Raw genomic sequence first — 13,063 nt, forward strand, 5'->3', positions numbered from 1 at the left:
AGGGTAGTACAATTTACTTTTGAAGAGATAGCGATCAAGATGATATCCAAATGTCCGGCATCAAGATCCATTATTTGCCCATGCCGCTTGACTATTTTTTTTCTCGAATACGTAAAAGATTTGCGCATCTTTGTATTAAGATCGAGAAATAGTGAAAGTTATAATGATGCACCACGAACATGACACACTAGGGTGGGGGTGTTAGTGTTATACAATCGCCTCTGCCCGTCCTAGCATAAAAGATCATGGGCTATTACTCGCTAATCATACTACGTAGCCATCATCGGACGCGCTGGCGTGCGCGGCGCCTCGGTCGCTCTCCTTGCGGGTCTGGGAAGAGCTGATGCATTGCCTCAGCATGCGAGGGATTGAGCTGGTCGACAAAGATGCTGTCGTAGGTGTCCGTGGACGCCGTGAAAGGCCTCGTTTGCCCGTCGAGGAAGCCCATCCGCTTCATCACCATCACCTCTCCCCGCTTCGAAGCCGGGACGCGTGACAGCGCCTGAGTGGCAATCCTCCTGCTACGAGTCGGCAACCTTGGTTGTGCCTCCACCTCTGGTTGAGGCAGCAACGGCGATGACACCTTACGTTGGATCTTTACGGTGAACCGCTTTAACCTCTTGGTGGCGGAGCTCCCGTGTTCCTCGAAAGGTGTGGTCGTGTCCACGGCTGGGGGGATAGTGGGGCTTTGTGGGCACACTTCGTCATCCATGACGGCGGGTGTCCCCCTCACGGTGGTAGGGTGGGGGTGATCGCGTCCTCGCCTAGGGGTATGTTGTTGGAACACGGCTCGGCCACCACGGCGTGTCCCGCCCGCTGTGGCGTGACTGGCGGCTACCCCTGTTCCGGCGACAGCGTAGGCGAGCCCGTCGTCCAAGCCTTTGCCGGAGAACTGATGTCCACCAGCGACGCTTCCTCATCATGAGGAGCAGTCGTGGCGGGCGGACACTGAGGCACTTGTGCTTTTGGTGGCCGGCTCACGACGTGCGAGGCGATGAACTCCTCCAGCATCGGGTCGACCCACTCGCGAGGTCCCGTGCTCACGCATAGCTCTAGCACTAGCAGATCTGGCACATGGAGGTAGTGTGCAGCGGTAGAGCTAGTAGCGTTGTCGGCGGAGGCGGCGGGTGCGTCCATGCTGGTGTCGCTCACCGGCTTGCTCCGGCGCCGCCACCGGCTTCTACCGCCCCCCCCCCCCCCCCCCGCAGCCTCGACCGACCTCGACTGGCCGCCGTGGGCGTGTGCTGGGGGACGGTGGCTCATCTCCACGAGCAACGCCACCCTTCGCCTTCATCGTCGCAGCAGACCTGATCCGCCTGCAGTCCTTGGCGATGTGGGCGAAGGTGTGGCAGTGTAGACAACACCGTGGCAACCGGCAGGTCGCTACTCTATGCGAGTAGGAGAGGTAGTTGAAACATCTGTCGCGAAGCTCTACGGGGATCCTCTGGGCCGACGGGAGCTGCTTTTGGCGAGGCTCAACCGAGGGGGCCACAGGTCGTGTCTTTGGTCGGGGGAGGATCCCCCGCCACCCATCAGCATTAGGAGCAGAGACCCGTCTGCGCTGGCCGATGCGTTGGCGGGCAGGGACGCGGCCGTCCGCTGGCCGAGCAGGCATGCCGCACACCAGCTAGGGGCACGGTCGTTTGTGATTCCTCCGTCTTCTTCCTTGTCCCTGTCGACTAGCATCTGCTTCACCATGGTCCAAAACCATGATTGAATGAAGCTAGGCGTGCGACGGGGACGCTGTTACCGGCTTCGCCAGCCGACGGACAGCATCCAGGTAGGATGTGGGGTGGTCATCGTCGGACTCCTCGCCGTCATCGTCCGCCCACCGACAAAGCTTCGTGCGCCCTCCTGAAGTAGGGTAGAGCGGAGCCACGACCGGAGAGAGTGTGGATCCCGACGTCGGCAGAGGCTGGGACGGGGAGGGAATCCACGGAGGCACTCCAGCGCCGTATCCTGCAGGGGCGGACTCAACACTGCTGCTGCTATAGTTGGCCGCGGTGTGGGGGCCCGGTGTCGTCGTTGGTGGTGACAGAGAAGCTTCAACGCCGGCTATGGCGGTGACCATGGCAGCCACGAAGGTGGGCCCTGTCTTCGCCGGAGGTGGCGGTGGCGGCATGGAGGGTCACACAGTGTCGGATCCCGCGGAGAGCACCGCGTCGTCGCCCGCGCCCAGCCCTAGCGTTAGAGAGGGCATTGGCCCGCCGGATCTGGCCCCCACGCGAGGAGGCAGGGAACCCGAGGCGGCGGAGGTGCTGCCCCCCGGTGGCGTGAGGGGTTGGGGCGGCGCCGGGGTCACCGCAGCGGCCGCGGCGTCCGGCCCCAGCATCTGAGGACGCGGCGGCGAGCCCTCCAACTAAGGAAGGGAGGAGCACGGGGGAGGCGAGAAGGAAACGAGGAGCCCGACACCGGCGGCGTCAGGGAGGCCCCCATGGCCGGCAGCCGCGCGGCGGGTTCACCATGGCCAGCCGCGGCGCACAGAAGGTGAGGCTCGGGGGCGGAACATGGTGGGGGACAGGAGGTGGAGGGGGCCGCCGGCGCCGGCGCCTCGGAGGGCACCAGGGCGGGGAACCCTAACAGGCCTGCTCGGGTGTCAAGAGGAGGTGACTATGTAATAATGATGGAAATAAATGAAATCATGACTAATGGAACATGGAAAACCAAAACACGGTGGATATGAATAAAACAGAAATGATGTGCTCAGCTCTACCCTTTTCTTTATATATATGCTTATTCTCGCCATTTGGGATTAGAGTTTAATTTCCAGGATTAAAACAGAAACAGGCATATTACAAATGAATAAGAAGGCAACGACAGGAATTCCAGATTCTGAAAAAAAAAACAATAAGAAGTTCAGAAACACAGTTCCGACCCTTAAGTTTAGTGTTAAGAGCAAGAAGGCAACAACGGCAGTTTCAGAGAGCCATGAAACACTTTTTTCCCCCTGTTTTCTAACGTTTTTGCTGATGTTGAGGATTGGAGAATCTAATGATTTTGGGTTCGTCGGAAGACTTGCCCATGAGTTTGGTGCAAAGAAGTCAAAGATGCCAAGGAGACGTCATTAGTGGGGACGCACGTTCTCATTGAAAAATTAACGGCTTTCACTGTCTTTTCATATTTTATTGACTGTGTCCTTGTTTAGTTTTGGTAAGGAAAATAGACCTGGATCCATTTATTTTAGATTTTAGTGTTTGATGACCAACACAACAAAATTGAACTAATAAATTTATAAGTAATTGTTTTGTAGTTCAATAGGGTGCAAGACGTAACTTGTACGAAGACGACATGATGATCCCACGATCAAAACCATAAGCAAGACCCTAAAAGCACAAGAGAAGACCCAAGATATCAAGCAAAGTCCAAGCACGTAGATAGGAACCAAGCGGGACGTAAGATCGCGAAGAAACGAGCTTCACAGAGGTGATCGGACGAGGTCCTTATAGCGACCGGATGCGTCCGATCAAGGTGCTCGGCAACGGTAGGCGTCAGCAGCAGCGATCGGACGTTGAGGATTCAAGTGACTGGACGCAACGATGACACTGTTCACCGTCGCGACAATAGCTCAGCACTGAACGGACGCTGGAGGGTGATCGACCGGACGCAGGAACTACAACGTCTGATCGAGTCCAGAGAGGTTCTAGAGTGGCGCCAGCGCGACTGGACACGTCCGATCGACAGTGACCGAACTCAGCGTCGAGTCCGATCAACGCGCTAGCTTTAACCGTCGGGACAACCGGCCACATCCGGTCAGGACGACAACAACGTCCGGTCAGTAGTAGAAAGGTGGGTTTCGTCCCCAACAACTACTTTCTCAGTGGGACTTATAAATAGACCCTCCAACCGGCCATTCGAGTAAAGTGGATACCAAGGGTGTTAATAGACCATTTTAGTGATCTCTACTTGCATAGTGCTTAGTGATTCATTAGGTGATTAGCATAGGTGCTTTTGCGAAGTGCTTAAGTTGATTAGACCACTGCTTATGCGCTTGCTATAGGTTTAGGCCTAGTGTTTAGTGAGGTTTGCACACCTCTTATCACTTGGTACTTGCGCGCACCATTGTTGTACGTTGGAGGGGCTTGTAGTCTTGCGAGATCACACCAACCGTGGCTGCCACCGTGTACGGAAGGGAACAAGGCCCGCGGCGTTTCGGCCGAAAGCTTGATAGTTTAGGCGGCGGAGAGCGGTACGGGAGAGGCTTGCCGGTAGGCCCGGGGCTATCCACGGAGTTACCCGACTGGGAGCTTGGCCCTTGCGAGGGGCTCCAACGAGGACTAGGGGGAAGCTTGCGCACTTGATACCTCGCTAAAAATACTGGAGTCGTCGACGAGAGTTTGCATATCTCTACCTTACTTTTTAGCTTCCGCATTCACATTGTTTGCATAACTCCTTTTTACGGTAGAGATAGCAACACACTAGCAAAACCGTAGTTGCACATTTAGATAGTTTATTTTTTGCATATGTTTTGCTAAGGTTAGAAGAAGAGGTCATAGTTTAGAGTTAGACTTTTAAATTGCCTAATTCACCCCGTCTTAGACGTCATGGTCCCTTACCGTCTTATTGTTCATTCTATTGCACATATTGACACATCTTCCTCCTCATGCATCTTTGCAAAACATTTTTATTATTTTTTAGCATATATGTCAAGAAAGCTCGTAGGCTCACCCTGTGTTGTAAAAATAAAAAGAAAAAAGAAAAATTCCATAAACGAACTCATCAAACGTGTAAATGGGGACATCAAATCGTTTTATGTAAGTCATAAGAAAATTGTGATGATGCAATGTGCCACTATATACAGTATGCTACTGATCGAAATAAGATTTTGATGTAACTCAGGACTTACTGATAGATAGGTTTTCTTTTTAACATGACTCACACAAGTAGCTTCCATTTTCAAAAGTAGCAATAATAAAAATAAGAATTGAAAGACATTGTTGAAAAACTTTATTTACTTAGCTGGCCAACAAGATTATTGCTATTTATTACGCAACAACTTCTCTTCACCACCCCTCCCCGCCCCCCACCCCAAAAAAAGAAAGAAAATACATATATGGTCTCCATAGAGCATCTCCAAGAATCATCCTAAACTTAATTCTCCTATATACATTGCATACTAACTTAAAATTCTTTCCCTAGCTATTTCTCCTCACAACAATTCCCTTATCTCAAATAACATATACCAAAGACAACATGTCCTCTCAAATTTGAGAGAGAGTATAATTTAGGATAGCACTAATGTAGGAGGTTGGATATGGGACAGTTGGAGGGTGAATTTTGTTGATGAACCTTAATTTGACCTAAAAAATTGGATAGGTGAACTCTGGAAGATGCTCTTACGTATCTAAAAATCAATAGTTGTTCATCGAAAAGTTTCATTTCGTAAGGCTTCTAGTAGCTCTAGCTTTTGCATTGTAGTGGACTAGTGCAAAAAGAAGATAAATGGCTTCAACAGCTTTCAATTCATTTTCGAGGGCAAGAGAAATAGCTTTACTAGAGTAGGATAATAATGTCGCAAATTCATGCGGCAGGTGAACCTAGAGCTCAGTCAGTGAATAACATGTAATTGAAGGGGTTAGTCTAATTAAAAGAAACGTCCATAGTATTGCGCTAGTTTGGACGCGGAAAAACCAATAATTGATCGTCGGAATATTGCATTTGAATGACTTGTAAATGAAGAATGGTATCTATTAGACAAAATGCACATATTATAGCACTACATTACCATCATCAATCAGGAGACAAAATCATGGGCCCCGAATTACGGAATTGGCATGATTTTAACATTGTGTTCTCAATTTAATTTAACATAGAAAATTATCCAATCTGGATAGTTGCTTGCAACGATGGCTCCTAGCAATAGTCATCAACCTCGGATTGGATAAGCTAGTTGATCATGCCTACCATCATTTATTAACTGTTCGTACCAGTTCACGCTAGAACTAGATTAGGGTGCCAATTTATCACCTTAGCTTTATAAACAAATTATTTGAGAATACATAGATTTGAACTTTTCCCATGACTTGCTAATATTAGAGGGTGTTTGGTTCCCATGGACTAAAGTATTTTGGACTAAAATCTACACTTTAGTTGGACTAAACAGTCAAACACTTGGACTAAAAGTGGACTAAAATCCTTTAGTCTTTTAGTCCACAAAACTGGACTAAAATGGACTAAAAGTTGTTGGGGACACCCATACCTCTCATTTATTGTCCTCTCTCTTTACTTTAGTCCATTTTAGTTTAAGAAACCAAACACCACTTTAATCCTCTTTTAGTTCATGAACTAAAGTGGACTAAAACTTTTAGTTCATGGACTAGAGAACCAAACAGGGCCTTAGCTTGTCAAGGCATTGCAATCAGATTAAAATGTGGCTCTTGTGTACGTTCTTACTCTTGCTTTAAAGTCTAGTTGTGATTTTGCTCCTGTCATATGAGAGCTTACCCTTGATCTGTTTATTGTCATTCTGGCTTAAAAAGTTACCTTTTCCATGTGAATTTGCCCCCATGTGTTTTGAGTTCTCTATGATTTTAACCTCTATTTTAATATCAAAATCTGGACAATATTTTTGAAACATTTTTTATTTTATTTTTACAAAAGAGCTCCTTCAACCTAGGGATTGACGTTGGACAAGAGTTGACTCAACATGTAATCGATTTACAAATATTCCAAATCTAAGCAAACTTTAACAATTTACACATGTGTAATTAAGCATTGACGAAAGCCGGGAGAGTTAGAATAAAATCAGGGGTTAATATAGTCTTTTAATTTTTAGTCATTTATTTGCTTTTAGCTAACTGAGTGTGAAACTAGGGAAAATGGTGGCTACAAATTAAAAATTCAAGGTAAAATCACAAAAACAAGAGAAAAATCACAGTTAGCCTTAAAGCAGGGGTAAGAACACTAATATCCTAATTAAATAGTGAGGTAAATAGACCATGAGTTTCAAAGTTAGTCTTTATAAAGACGTTTAGATTGAAACGATAATAAAAAACTACAAAGCCATTTCATCATAAAGGATATGCAGTTAAAAGTTGTATATAGGAGGGGTATATATATTTATTTAACAGATCCAGTAAGTGAGTGGCAAGAGATACTACTTGGATAATAAAGGGAGGAAAATAAATTAAATAATAATAAAAAATAATAAAACAAATGGAAAGGGAAGTTTCCGACCACGTTGTCTTCCTCCTGTGTCCTGTCTTCCCCCCCCCCCCCCCCTCCGCCTCTCGCCAAGGAGGCGAAGACGATAACCACCGACGTGCTCCCCCACATGCCCTAGCGATCCGTTCCCATTTGCATACCCAATCCAAGCCCCGAGCAATCACCAAACCTGGCCGATTAGATTTCCACCCTCACATGGAGGAAAAATCCAACCTTCGCATGTGACCTCTCTTTAAATCCCCGCAAGAATCGATCAATCAATCCAAAAGGGTACAGGGAAACAGAGCAATCCCGTTGCTTAGCGTCTTCGCCTTGCCGTTGTCTTCTCTTCTCCGTTCCGTTCCTCGGCGTGCGTAGGCACATAAACCTCCGCTAAAGCTCCTTTGTTTCGCCCAATTCGTCAGCCATTCCCCCAGATTCCCCATAGGCGAGGGTTCCCCGCGCCGAGATCCAATCTTTTCAGTTGTTCGGTTTCAATCGGCGTAAATTCCTCCGGAAAGTAACTAGGAATCGCCCCCCGGAGTTGGAAAAGGTTTCCATTTCTGACCGGTCGTCGAGCCTCGCCACGTTTTGCCGAGGAAAGGCAGGGCGTCCTTTCGGTTACGGTTCTTGATCTGGGGAGGGACCGCCGCCGCCGAAGGCAATGCAGCCGGACCCGCAAGGCCCGGGCAGGGGGAAGGCGGGCGGCGCCAATGCGCACGTGCGACTGCCGCCGCCGGTGACGGCGGGGTCGGGTGGGCGGCCGGCTTCGGTGCTGCCGCACAAGACGGACAACGTGCGCGACCACTACCGCATCGGGAAGAAGCTGGGGCAGGGGCAGTTCGGCACCACGTACCAGTGCGTGGGCAAGGCGGACGGCGCCGAGTACGCGTGCAAGTCCATCCCCAAGCGCAAGCTGCTGTGTCGCGAGGACTACGAGGACGTGTGGCGCGAGATCCAGATCATGCACCACCTCTCCGAGCACCCCAACGTCGTCCGCATCCGCGGCGCGTACGAGGACGCGCTCTTCGTTCACCTCGTCATGGAGCTCTGCGCCGGCGGCGAGCTCTTCGACCGCATCGTCGCCAAGGGCCACTACACAGAGCGTGCCGCCGCGCAGCTCATCAGGACGATTGTCGGGGTGGTGCAGGGGTGCCACTCGCTCGGCGTCATGCACCGGGACCTCAAGCCCGAGAATTTCCTCTTCGCGAGCACCGCCGAGGATGCTCCGCTCAAGGCCACTGATTTTGGGCTCTCCGTGTTCTACAAGCCTGGTGCGTATCTATGCAATGTTTATGCTGTTTGGTTTGAAATTTTGTGCTGTATAATGTTGCTAGTTGGTCCCTCATGCTCTAGTGATATGTGGGTAAACGGCTAGCATTGCGTTTGGTAGGGACTAGTGCTCTTATTAGTTGTTTTTGCCTTTTTGGTACATCAGCAATCCTATTAGTTATTAGTGTGATTTGTATAACATCTCATTTTTCTAGCATAAAAAAAATCTATCACAGACATCAAAACTATAATAACATCTAATACTCAATCCTTGTTAATAGTAATAAGGCTTTCAAGGTTGGTGGCAAGAACAGCCTTTTCTTGTACACATCTAATACAATTTGTGTTAAACGTCAGCTGTTAGTAACATAGTGCATAGTGATTAATGAAGCCCCTCAGTTGATTTAGTGTTCTCTTCTGCTTGCTTAAGTTATTAATAGAACACACACTGAAAGCTATACCTTTCCATTCTCCAGGTGATAAATTTGCTGATGTTGTTGGGAGCCCCTATTATGTTGCCCCTGAGGTGCTTCAAAAATGTTATGGCCCAGAAGCTGATGTATGGAGTGCTGGAGTAATTTTGTACATTTTGCTATGTGGTGTACCCCCATTCTGGGCAGGTAAACTGTTTGTTATTCCAACCATTGAATTGCTAGGTTGAGATCCATTTCTGTTTACCGATATTGGCATGTTTACATGTGCATTTTTTTTTCTTATTTCCCCCCTCCCATCAGAGAGTGAAGCAGGGATCTTCAGGCAGATTTTGCGAGGCAAACTTGATTTGGAATCTGAACCATGGCCAAGTATCTCTGATAGTGCTAAAGATCTAGTCTGTAAGATGCTTACCCGGGATCCTACGAAGAGATTGACTGCTCATGAGGTTCTATGTAAGTTTTCTGCCTGAATGGCTTCTCTCCCTCTCTGTCTTAGATTTCATATGCATGCCTGTGCTCCTGTGTCATTTTTATGACATTGACTATTGCAGGTCATCCATGGATTGTTGATGATGCTGTTGCACCTGATAAGCCTATTGATTCTGCTGTTTTGTCAAGGCTGAAAAACTTTTCTGCAATGAACAAGCTCAAGAAGATGGCATTGAGGGTAAGATCTTTTTATCCCACTGTTGATATATAATTATGTTGCAAACGAAATTCAGAACTTTGTTTAGTGGCGATGTTCGGTTCATGCTTCATTTCTATTATGACATTCCCGTACAACCTATTACTAGTTTTGTGTTAACTTTGTATGTATCTTTTTTTTTTCTATTTCCCCTTATTTTCCATGTCAACTAGATTTTTTGTGAACTTACCTTTAAATCTATGTTCATATTACTCCCCTTTATTATTCAGAAAGGCCAATTTATACACATCTGCTTAAAAATCAGAACTTTGTAAGCCAGTCTATTTAACCTCCTATTGTTGTTTTTTATGTCCTACTATAAACAAAAAGCTGGCCTGCATGTCACCTACACCTCTTTTTCATAATTCAAGAAACCTTTTTCTTTCCAAAAGAACAGTGCTCCCATACCCTGCTGTCTCCAATCCCATCAGCTGCACTACGGCCACAGGTCTACTGATCAGCAAAAGCTATTGAACCCATGATTGAAGGGCCCTGTTTAGTTCCCAAAAATTTTCACCCAAAGTGTCACATCGAATCTTGCGGCACATGCATGGAGTACTAAATGTAGACGAAAAAAAAACTAATTGCACAGTTCTCGGCAAAATCGCGAGACGAATCTTTTAAGCCTAAGTAGTCCATGAAAAGCCTTAAGTGCTACAGTAACCCACATGTGCTAATGACCGATTAATTAGTATCATTAGATTCGTCTCGCAGTTTCCTGATGGGTTCTGTAATTTGTTTTTTATTAGTATCCAAAAACCCCTCCCGACATCCTTCCGACATATCGATGTGACACCCAAAAATTTTCATTTCGCGAACTAAACACACCCTAACACTAGCAGCAGGATGCCACGAATGGCAGCAACTGTAACTTTCAAAACAGAGGTTCAGAAGAATGCTTTCAAAATAGAGGTTCAGAAGAACGTGTTGTCCTTTCTTTTTTCTTTGAAGAGAAGAGAGTTTTTGCTTTTACTAGTTGGCTGACACAGTACTGGAACAAGTAATGCTCAGGTTTACACTATGGGTTGTGCAAAATGTTGTTTGCTTGAACTCGAGGTGAACTAGTTTATCACATAAAGAGCATGTCATGAGGTTGCAAAAATGCTTGATAAATGATAAAGAGACGATGGCATGTGCAACATGCAATGACCATGGAAATTGATTTTTTCAGAGGCATTTCTTTGGTTCGTGCAGGTGATTGCTGAAAGTCTATCTGAGGAGGAGATTGGGGGTTTAAAGGAGTTGTTCAAAATGATCGATACTGACAACAGTGGGACGATAACTTATGATGAACTGAAGGATGGTCTGAAAAGGGTGGGCTCGGATCTGATGGAACCTGAAATCCAGGCTTTGATGGATGCAGTAAGTGCTACTATTGTATATTTTCCAAATAAAATAGTTCTACTGGAGCCATGGAGATTGTAATCTGGGCTTGTCCTCTGTATCAGGCTGATATTGACAACAGTGGAACCATTGATTATGGAGAGTTCTTAGCGGCTACCTTGCACATGAATAAACTGGAGAGGGAGGAAAGCTTGGTGTCGGCATTTGCATTCTTTGATAAGGATGGGAGTGGCTTCATAACAATTGATGAGCTCTCACAAGCATGCGAACAGTTCGGTCTTTCTGATGTTCATCTTGAGGATATGATCAAAGATGTGGACCAGAACAATGTTAGTCTTCTTCATCCTTGTTTTTTCGTCTCCATCTCCGTACTTGTCTGTTACCTCATCTTCATTTAATTGGGTGCTGCCAAATTATACATCATTTTGCAGGATGGGCAAATTGATTATAGTGAGTTTGCTGCGATGATGAGAAAGGGCAATGCTGGTGGAGCAGGAAGGCGAACCATGAGGAACAGCTTGCATGTGAATCTTGGTGAACTCTTGAAGCCCACTGAGACCTAGTTTTTATCAGAGGATTCTACTTTGCAGATGCTCCCATCTGAAGTCTACCGTGCCTCAACAGCTTTCGCGGATTGATTAGACTTTGATCTAGTACCAGTGCCACAGAAAAAGCGGTTAAAATTTTCTCAGTGGTACTAGTAGTTAGTGGAAAGAGCATTTTGTGGTACCAGTGACAAATTTTAGGTGCTGAAGATGGCATGTTATGCTACTCCTGAGTCCTGTTGTCTTGTCATGATTGTTGTTGATAATTTCAGGTTTGTGTACCATTACTGATCTTTGTTCTCAGTGTAAAATGTGCTGTTGTCCCATAAGGTAGGTACCTAGGTCCCCATTTGAAGTATCAACGGATTTGTAAACTTGTTCTCATGAACCTATTTATTATTGATGATTTGTCAAAACTCATTGTTTTTTCGGCATCACAGTATTATTAGGAATGGTTACATCATTTGCCTCCATCCTTTCCTGCTGTTGTTCACGTGATACTTGCTTTTCCATCTTTCTGAACTCCTCACTGATGAGGAAAGGCGTTTCATATATATATGCTGTGGATGATACTGTGACAAATTATGTCTGAACTCGTAAATTATGTTTTGCTGTGTATGTTTCGCATTACTTTCATGTGGTGAAGGAACGGGATAGCGGATTCAGAATCTACCATGTGCAGAGCATTTGTTCAGACATGGTTAAACCAGTGTTGTGCTCCAGGTGTTCCTGCAGAGATATTTACTCTTGTCTTGTTGCCAGGAGCAAGTTGTATGTGTTGCCATCCAGTGATCTCTTGAGTGTAATGCAATCAATGAAAGATAGGAACAGTTCGGCTTCGGCCTCTTCCCGTATGTGAAGATCACTGAATCATTTGTCGTGACCGATGATCTGCAGGCAGGACCGCAATTGGACTGTCCTGAATGTCCATTCTTGTTCTTCAGTTGAGCACCACAAGAAGCCGCAGCCTGGTGTGAGAGAGAGGCCGTCCGTCCCTGAGTGAGTGAGTGAGTCACATGAAGCACTGGGCATGGCAACAAACAACTCGCAGCAGCAGGCGTTGCCGTCGCCACAAGCCCCCAAGAGACCCGCATTATTCGACGAAAACTACGGCGGCGGCCATTGCCAAGCGTGCGTGCGAAGCGATCCACGGATGGGGGAGATCACCGCAGGCGGCAAACCTACGGGCGACGGTGGCTGGCGAGGTGCGTCCACAGAACTTGCTGCAGGTCTCTGTCCGTCCCGGCGATCCTTTTTTTAGGTGAGCAACTCCCATGGCTGAGCTGCATGCAGCAGGGTCCGTCGTTGCAGCTTTATTTAACCTTTTCGTTTTAACCATACAAGGCACAGATGAAAATGGATAATGGGATGGAAATTACATACAGAAAAGAAAAGATGGTGTGCCAGCAGCAGCCCCAGAGCATCAGGAATCAGGACAAAGAAAAAGCTGGTGATTGGTGATGGCTACAGGATTGGATTGGAGCCAAGGCAGTGAGAGGCAGCCAACCATGACGCGTCAGCCACCGAAATCCAGAGCGCAACCTCGGCCTCACAACTCATATCCCCTTGTGCTCTTGTGCACCCTGGTTAGCCCGGTGTGCTGCTGGCTTCTTCTTGTTTAAATATGGGAGATGATTGCAGCT

At 47.1% G+C, this 13,063-nt stretch overlaps 1 protein-coding gene across 1 annotated transcript; it reads left to right on the forward strand.

Annotated features, from left to right (window-relative positions):
• The first annotated feature begins 7,348 nt into the window (after positions 1 to 7,348).
• On the forward strand, positions 7,349 to 11,836 carry LOC136508490 (calcium-dependent protein kinase 28-like). Its single transcript, XM_066503171.1, has 7 exons — positions 7,349 to 8,414; positions 8,889 to 9,032; positions 9,147 to 9,299; positions 9,398 to 9,513; positions 10,726 to 10,893; positions 10,980 to 11,204; positions 11,307 to 11,836. Exons 1-7 carry the CDS (start codon positions 7,805 to 7,807, stop codon positions 11,436 to 11,438), a joined length of 1,548 nt encoding a protein of 515 aa, XP_066359268.1. The 5' UTR covers positions 7,349 to 7,804; the 3' UTR covers positions 11,439 to 11,836.
• The last annotated feature ends 1,227 nt before the right edge of the window (positions 11,837 to 13,063 follow it).

This window comes from Miscanthus floridulus, chromosome 15 (assembly GCF_019320115.1).
Source record: "Miscanthus floridulus cultivar M001 chromosome 15, ASM1932011v1, whole genome shotgun sequence".
Classification (NCBI taxonomy): Eukaryota; Viridiplantae; Streptophyta; class Magnoliopsida; order Poales; family Poaceae; genus Miscanthus; species Miscanthus floridulus.